Source organism: Melanostigma gelatinosum (assembly GCF_949748355.1).
Source record: "Melanostigma gelatinosum genome assembly, chromosome: 7".
NCBI classification, from domain to species: domain Eukaryota; kingdom Metazoa; phylum Chordata; class Actinopteri; order Perciformes; family Zoarcidae; genus Melanostigma; species Melanostigma gelatinosum.
The window spans coordinates 22,138,181-22,146,655 of NC_136640.1; the positions used below are offsets into that span (position 1 = coordinate 22,138,181).

The following is an 8,475-nucleotide window of genomic DNA, read 5'->3' on the forward strand; positions in this document are numbered from 1 at the left end:
GTTCTTTTTACTATGTCTCTTGTTTGCACTACACTGTATGGTGCTGTAATCCTGTAATCTCCCCGCTGTGGGACTAATAAAGGATTATCTTACTTTATCTTATTTTATGAATTGTGCGCCTGCTTTGTATCCCTCGCACGGATAAACAGCGGCCTCTTGTGGGTATAATTGAGAACTGCATTACTGTTCGCCTTTTTTGCGTCACGCCAACAGCTCCCCTCTAATTGGCTGTCCGGCTCGGATCACATGACCCTCTCCCCCTTTCTGTCTGTGTCCCATCTTTCCAAACCACTACTGTAATAGCTCGGTGAATGAGCTTATTCTGTGTTCTTTGTGTGTTTAACAATGAAACAACAACCTTAAATGTGACTGTGTGTAACGAACGGACGTCGACGCTGTCATATGCGGGACTTTAATTCACCTGGACGCATGGTGACAGGTGAGGTGACAGTTTTACACGCTGAAGGAGACTTTGTTAGTGTTGCTGTTGTTGTTGCACTGTCAGCGACTCTTCTCTGCTCAGTCGGGGGTTACAGTGTAATGTAACGGCCTTTTAGTGGGAATTATTATGGTACTATTGAAATTAATAAGGTACTGTCAAAACTTTCTTAACGTCTCTTATTGCTTATTTAATTTGTTTTTATGAATACCTTTAAATCTCCGCCACTCTTCAAAGGGGTTCCGACGTTAACTATATTCCTTATTTAGCTAGCTAGCCCTGTTAGCTAACGTTATTTTTGAAGCTCACAAAATACGTGTGTTGCTCTTTTCTTCGTCGTTTTGGGGTCATTTAAGAACTGACTGTGAGTCCGCCTTTAAACTTGAGCCGCAACTCTCGTGTCACGTGCTCCCTTCTTAAATTGTAGTTCTATGTACCAATGCGATTTGTTGTAGTTCTATGTCCTAACGTCAGTGTGATTCGTTGCTCTGTACAGATACACAAGCCCTCTATGTCCTCTGCTGCCTGTGGCAACTGCATGATAGAGAAAGGCCTAAAAGACCTGGCACACATTGTCAAAGACACTGCAAGCTTTATTTGTATTTATTTGTTTGTTTACTTTGTATATCATGCAAGAGATCATCTGCTTTATAAAGCGCAATGCAAGAGGAGATACATGTGGTGCTGGAAAACCCTGTTACTGCTTCTAGATTTATTCATTGAATGAAAGATTTATCCCATAAAAACAACGTATTTTGCACATGTTGAAGAGCTTGTTTCCTCCATGTGCATGACCTAAGAAACCTCCAGACTCTCGTGATTGTTCCCGAACCAGAATATTTTCATTCATCAGTCAGAGATACTGAAGCCTCAATCTGAAGTCACACTGCTGCTGTCAGCATTACATACTTCCTCTCTCTCTCTTAAGCAATCAAACCTCATAAATCACGAGACCTCATATTCCAGTAAACAGTTTTTTTGTTTGTTTCATTGTGAGCTCAGCTCCTAGCAGCTGTGTGTGTGTGTGTGTGTGTGCGTGTGTGCGTGTGTGCGTGCGTGCGTGCGTGCGTGCGTGTGTGTGTGTGTGCGTGCGTGCGTGCGTCTTTGTGCTAGAGATGAACTGTTCGGGTCATTCTCTGTCCGTGGCTCTGAAAACATCTCGAGCCTTCTCTTTGTCACGTCCGTAAAGGTTAGGCAGAGGTGTGTGTGTGTGTGTGTGTCTGTCTGTGTAGGGGAGAGACAACGGTGTTTGAGATTGCCGTGTATCTTTTACTCACACATTGTGTGTTTTTCTTCCACTTGTTTGTTTGTTTTTTAGAATTGCGGAGCCTAATCTGACCTGAAGCCGAAACTACTGATAGACGTCAAATCATTCTGTCTTTCACAATGAAGACGGACGTCGCTTACAACCAGGTACGCTTCCTTTTGTATAGATTGTGAATGATTTGTTACTTAAAACATTCCAGAGATTTACTGGGCAAAGCTTCTCTAATGTGAGGATTCATTTCTCCACATTTTAAATCTATTTTAATATTTCCCTTTCAACTCTTGACCCTAAAAGTTGAATAAATCTATAATTATAAAAGTAATACATAAGCCTTAAGAACTTGTGCTGTATTTTAAAAGAGAGGAAATGCTTTCTGTTCGATTCATTGAGCTCGTTACTCCGATCCGAAGGTAAGATGACATTTCATCCCATGTGACCCTTTATCATATATTCACTCTTAGTCGTGCTTTTAATCCCACTGTCATTAACAGAGTTAATAATATTCACAAAATGAGTTTTGCACATTTACGGCTGTAGTCTGTTTTACTCACCATGAACTCAACTGTGGTGGAAATCAGACAGGACCAGGTCAGCTCAACCAAATCACAAAACAACAGTGGTTCTCCCGGCGTTTCCATATCCGCTGAATAAACATTAGTTTCTGTAGAAGCAGTTTGTATTCTGATGAAATGTCCTCCTGCTTGTGTGCGGTTCCAAATAAGAACATCGTCTCGTGTACAATCCTCATAGTGTTCATGTATTCTTCTGATGCCTGTAGCTGGTGGACGTGGAGAGGAGGCGGCAAGAAGCCAACCAGAAAGCACAGATGGTACGTTACACACACACACACACACACACACAAATCAGGTCAAGTCATGTTCATTGACTTTTTAAAACAACAAATGTCTTCAGACCAGAAACAAATAAGTGAGACATCCATCGCAGTCGTCAAGTGTCTCAAAGAGATAAACCACTCCGGATATAACTGATCTTCCCCCCCCCACCCCACACACACACACACACACACACACTTTCAGAACTTCAGGTGCGTCATAGCTCTCCTCACTGTGGCCACTGTGCTGCTGGCCGCCACGGCCCTCTACATCCTCCTGACACCGAAGGTCTCCTCCTCCCATCCGGCACCGAGCAGCAGCCTCCATCCGCCCCGGGGAGAGTCCTGCTCAGACCCCTGCAAGTAAGTACCGACACACAAGCACACACACAAGCACACACACAGACACGCACACTGATGTGTAACATAAGTGCTATTAACTACTGATCATCTGAGAGCGAACTCAAAAGACAATAGTGTGTGAGACTGATGTCGATTCAAAGTTCAGAGCTCATTCTGCAGATTCCCACGATTCAAAGCACTTAGCAGTTAAACTCGATAGTCTGTCAGATCCACAGCTCCACAACAAACTAGCAGGCGGACCTTGAGTGGCCAAGTCCCGCCCCTTCCCGTTTGAATTGTGCCATGACTTACACATACGACGTACGATTTTAAAAGATCATTTTGCAAGTCCCAAAAGTTGCATGTTGTTATAAAACTGTAAGTATAAGACTTTGCAAATACAGTATAAGAAAGACCACACACCCGTAAGTGACGTCTCTCTGAAGCTACGATGCGGTCGTGTTGGCATCGGTGACGTACATGGTTGTGCAAGACCACCTGATCGGTTTAATGGTCCTAGGCAGAACCAGGAGTACAACTATTATGAGTCATTATTATCAAGCCGTCGCCCCCCCTCCCGTCAGGATCGTTGTGGTGGAGAGCATCCCTGAAGGTCTGGTGTTTAACTCCAGCACCACTCACCCCACCATCTTCCAGGCCTGGCTCAATCTGATGGGCGAGGCCCGCAGCAGTATCGACATCGCCTCCTTCTATTGGACGCTCACTAATGAAGACACAGGCACTCATGAGCCGACAGCCAATCAGGTCAGCCTCGGGATGAGTTTTACCCCTTGTGACATCTTCAGCGGTGAGGTCATCTTTCTCTGCTGTGTTCACAGGGTGAGACCGTTCTGAAGACACTGGCCGAAGTCTCCGGGAAGCTGTCTGTTCGTATCGCAGTGAACACACCACAGAGGAGTCAACCGCAGGCGGACCTCAGGCTGCTCAACGACTCAGGTGCCTTCATGTGCAGCCTGTCATCGTCTGTATTTACTAAGGCTGACCAGTTACTTCATGTTCAAATTTTTTCCGATCACAAAGAATATTGTTTACATGATATATATTACATTGTGTAAAAGGTATTATCATCCCTGGTCTGTATTTTCAATCAAAGTGTGGAGACTGGTCTCAAGCTAGTTGAAATGAAGCAATGCTTTATGGGTAAAGGTTACATCAACACCTGCGGTTAATTGGTTTTCTACATTTAAGTGTTAATCTTGAAGACTTTCATTGAAATAAATGTCTGTTAAGTCACGATCTATAGCCGCAGGAGGTAACACACTAGAGATGAGGGTATTGCAACATTGAGATATTTTACAAACTGTGTGTGTGTGTGTGTGTGTGTGTGTGTGTGTGTGTGTGTGTGTGTGTGTGTGTGTGTGTGTGTGTGTGTGTGTGTGTGTGTGTGTGTGTGTGTGTGTGTGTGTGTGTGTGTTTCAGGAGCTGACATCAGGACAGTTAACGTGAGAGAGCTCACCTCAGGCGTCCTCCACACAAAGTTCTGGGTCGTGGACAAGAAGCACATTTACATCGGCAGCGCCAACATGGACTGGAGGTCCCTCACACAGGTTAATACTCACAATCATCTTTTTATTTATCTTGTGAATGGAAATGTCTTCAGTGGTTTCCCGGGTGGATGATGAATTGTTCAGTATTGCTGAGTTGTTACTTTCAGAAGTCCGTGTTAGTTTTCTGAATCGGATCGAAAGCATGCGAGCAGAACGACGTGTCTTCTGCTTTTAGGAGGAAGTTCTTGTGTCGGCTCAAAGTTTCGGTCACATGCCGTGCAGAAAGAATAGTTTACTCTTGCTTTAATACTGTGACGTCATCAATATCTCAAATGTAGCTTTCCGAGTCATATATTCAGTGGCCTGTTCATTTTGCTGAGTTGTCACTTAGATGAGCGTCCCGAGTGCACCAACACCTCGTACGTTTCTAAGACATTTCTTTAGGGCGTTTCTAATTTTTTTTTAAATCTCAGAAATTACCAGATAAATGTTTTTCAAAATAAGTTTAGAAAAGTCTAGAAAACAGTCTTCACGTCAATGTCTTGATATGAAGTCATTCTGTGCTGCTGCAGTATTTTCTCTACTGCTCTCCGCAGTTTAAAAACATCTGTGAATGTTGTGCTGGTGTGCAGGTGAAGGAGCTGGGCGTGGTGGTCTACAACTGCAGCTGCTTGGCTGCAGACCTGGGTAAGATCTTCGAAGCCTATTGGCTCCTGGGAGACAGTCAGTCGATCCCGTCGCCATGGCCCAACAGCTTCGCCACCCTCTACAACAAGGACACGCCCCTCCAGCTGCCGCTCAACAGCACGCCGTCCAACGTCTACCTGTCGGTAAGATGAGAACAGGGACGGGAGGGTTTCTTTTGTTTAAGGCTCCCCGAGCGTTGCTTAAAATTGAACAAAACATTTACAAGATCTCTTTTCTCTTTTCTCTCCCCTCTGAAGAGTTCCCCTCCGTCCTTCTGTGCAGCCGGCCGGACTCCAGACCTTCAGTCCATCCTCAGCGTGATGGAGGACGCCGAGAGCTTCATCTACATTGCTGTCATGAACTACCTGCCCACCATGGAGTTTTCCCATCCTAAAAGGTAGAAGTGAGGTTTCACTACAGGGAGGACGGTTTAGCAGAGTCAGAGGTCAGTTTTTCAGTCTGTGGAGCTCTTAGGAGCTGCTCGCGGTCATGTTTCAGCCTTGTTAGCGACATGACGCTACGTCCGTCCACCACTTCGGTTCAGAACAACATATCTCAACAATTATCAGATGGATTAGTACAGATGTCGCCACGTCTCACGTCTGGCCCCCCCCCCCCCCCCCCCCCTGCAGGTACTGGGCCGACATCGACACTCAGCTGAGGCGGGTCGGGTACGAGAAGCGGGTCAAGGTGCGCCTGCTGATCAGCTGCTGGGCCAGCACCCAACCGGTCATGTTTCCCTTCCTGAAGTCTCTGGCCTCAGTGTACGACCCCAAGAGCAGTCTGGACATCCAGGTGGTGAGTTTCACCACCATCTCTGTGTCTCTCCATAAGAAGAGCTGGTCATGTGTCCTCTGCCACAGAGACAGGAATTATAGTGCATAACCTGATGACTGTTATTTCCTCATGCAGAGGCTGTTTGTGGTGCCGGCCAGCCCCAAGCAGAAGGAGATTCCCTTTGCCAGAGTCAACCACAACAAGTACATGGTGACCGATAAGATAGCCTACATAGGTAAGGCTGCACGCACACTGCATGGAAAAACAGTGCTGAAAGGGCTGAGATCTGATCTGTGTGTTTGTGTCTTCAGGTACGTCGAACTGGTCAGGTGACTACTTTGTGAACACGGCCGGCTCGGCGCTGGTTGTCAACCAGACCGCGTCTCGGTCCTCGGAGCCGACCGTCCAGTCGCAGCTGAAGGCCGTGTTCGAGAGGGACTGGGACTCCGCCTACAGCACCCCTCTCACCCGGCTCTCCAACCACAAAGACTTGTGTTAGTTTTCACCACCGGCAGTGTGGACACTTGTGTGCCAACACGTGTTGCAGTGCTGTCGTTTGTTTCACAATTTCACGAGCCAGCTGAGACAGTTGTCCTCACGGTGAACACGGAAACTCTTGAGTTGAGAAATCATACGACCTCTTAGCGGAGCGGAGTTTTTTCCCAGTTGGCTACGGTCCAAAGAAAGATAGCTGACTTCCAGTAAACCTGGCTAATCACAGCTTTAGTGCGGACTCCGCTTCAACCAGAGGAATGTGCCATCAAACCAGTGCTGCCAGTCTCACGCTGTTAAAGGGTTGTTCACAGGTGCCACTTTTATTTTAAGGCAATTATTATTTAGCATTTCTTTTGTGTTTCTATCAAAGCTGGCCCGGGATTCAAACTACATGTGTAATAAGACATCTGTAACATCGGACCATGTCGGTGGAACAGTTAGTTGTTTCTCCTAAAAACCTCAAACTGACTTTATTTTCTTTAATCACGTGGTTTCCGTCATGTGCTGTGGTGCCAGTAGCAGAAGAGGGTGCTGTGTCAGCTTTTCTTCAGTCAGGTCTGTTTCATGATGAATCACATCGACTGGCTCCCACAGATCACCGTGTCATAGTTTTACAAACCACACCAGCCTCAGTGGGTTTTATTTGTAATATCCCAGCTCACCTCAGGGAGTGAAGTAGTTTTCTTAATGAATCCTTTTAGTTTGCTGTAGTCTGGAATGATGAATGTTGATGCCGGTGAGCTGTTCATAAGATTACACTCTGTCTTCATGACTGGTTTTTAAAATAAACTCATTTAATACTAAATCAGCCGTGTACACGATAGATTGAAAGTTTTAAATGAACTGGTTTATTTTCCACCGTGTGGAGTGATTGAAGGAACCAATGGCTGAAGAGGTGGTTGTTACGGCAGCTGTCTGAAGAAGCTAGTCGTGGTGTGCTGATAGGAATATTGTGGACATCATCAGCTTCCTCTTTATACAGAAATGACTCAATAAATGTGTTTGAATCAAACCTGTTTAAAGTGCTTCACTCTGATACGCATATATTCATTTATTTACAATCTCACAACTTCTGTTTGTTTCCTTCTTACATCACACGATGGTTCAGACTGACTTCCATCAAGTTTAAGAAACACTGAGGTCATGACTCCTGATTCACACCATTCTAACTGTATTAGTCACGTCATGTGTCTCCACACATCCGCACCCTTTAAAATGAAACAGCAGTCCCTTCATGATCGTCTAATTGCTGCTTCATACACAGTCCCCTCAATGCCAGAAATACTAAAAAGTTAAAATCCTAGAACCAATATTGAGTTCAGGTTCCTAAAACTTCCATAAAGCATGATCTCGTTATGGCCGTTTCTTTGAAACATAATTGACTCTGAGCCAGCCGGAGTAGCCTGTGGAGCTGCAGTGCTAATAACGATCTAATGACGTTACTGTGCAGAAGGTCTGCTGTAGGACGGCCGTCTCGCTTTGTCAGACTGGACCCCAATTACTGAGCCACAGAAAGGAGCTCAAAGAGAAAGACAAACGGATATATAGTCGTTTAAAATCCTGTTGCTGTTATAGTAAAGTAGTGTGGAGGAAAAGGATTTCATTGATCGTGATGCTCTCGTTCTGTGAAATTGAGCTACTGAGTTGTATTGCTAGAAATGGAGGGTGTGCTATTGGATAGACCTTGCTGAGTTTTCATCAGCAGTATACAGGGAGGAAGACGTGAGGACCACCTGTGGAAAATATGTCAGGTTGTCCCCAGCAGACAGAGGATGGAGCATGACTCGGGCCTTCAGTTCTTTGTTCTTGTTGGGAAGTCACAGAGCTCAGATAAAAGTAGAAATATCCAGGTTTTTTTCTGCTCCTTATCAGAGTCTTTTCAAGCAGAGTCTCTGCAGTGCCGACCAAACCCAATCAATATTTGGTCGATTTGTTTTCCCTTCAGGCTACAGTGACATTTCATCAAAACACTAAACACTGGCTTCCTGTACTTATTCCTTATGGTGGGCTTGTGCTATAGCATTCAGTATAGTATATCTGCACCTGATAGACATATATTATACATGATATAATATAATATATTTTATATATACAGTATATACACCTGACTATTTCACAAAATATATAT

The 8,475-nt window shown here is 45.0% G+C and overlaps 1 protein-coding gene across 3 annotated transcripts; it reads left to right on the top strand.

Annotated features, from left to right (window-relative positions):
- The first annotated feature begins 283 nt into the window (after window positions 1-283).
- Window positions 284-7,342, top strand: pld3 (phospholipase D family member 3). Of its 3 annotated transcripts, none has more exons than XM_079271253.1 (12): window positions 284-439; window positions 1,758-1,852; window positions 2,485-2,535; window positions 2,744-2,901; window positions 3,465-3,645; window positions 3,720-3,837; window positions 4,321-4,448; window positions 5,021-5,218; window positions 5,333-5,472; window positions 5,708-5,873; window positions 5,988-6,087; window positions 6,164-7,342. In XM_079271253.1, the coding sequence occupies exons 2-12, from the start codon at window positions 1,826-1,828 to the stop codon at window positions 6,349-6,351; spliced, it is 1,455 nt and encodes a 484-aa protein (XP_079127379.1). In that variant the 5' UTR covers window positions 284-439; window positions 1,758-1,825; the 3' UTR covers window positions 6,352-7,342. The 3 variants fall into 3 exon arrangements, with proteins under 3 accessions (XP_079127379.1, XP_079127381.1, XP_079127380.1); XM_079271255.1 differs by lacking the exon at window positions 284-439 and adding an exon at window positions 1,520-1,639; XM_079271254.1 differs by lacking the exon at window positions 284-439 and adding an exon at window positions 1,539-1,628.
- The last annotated feature ends 1,133 nt before the right edge of the window (window positions 7,343-8,475 follow it).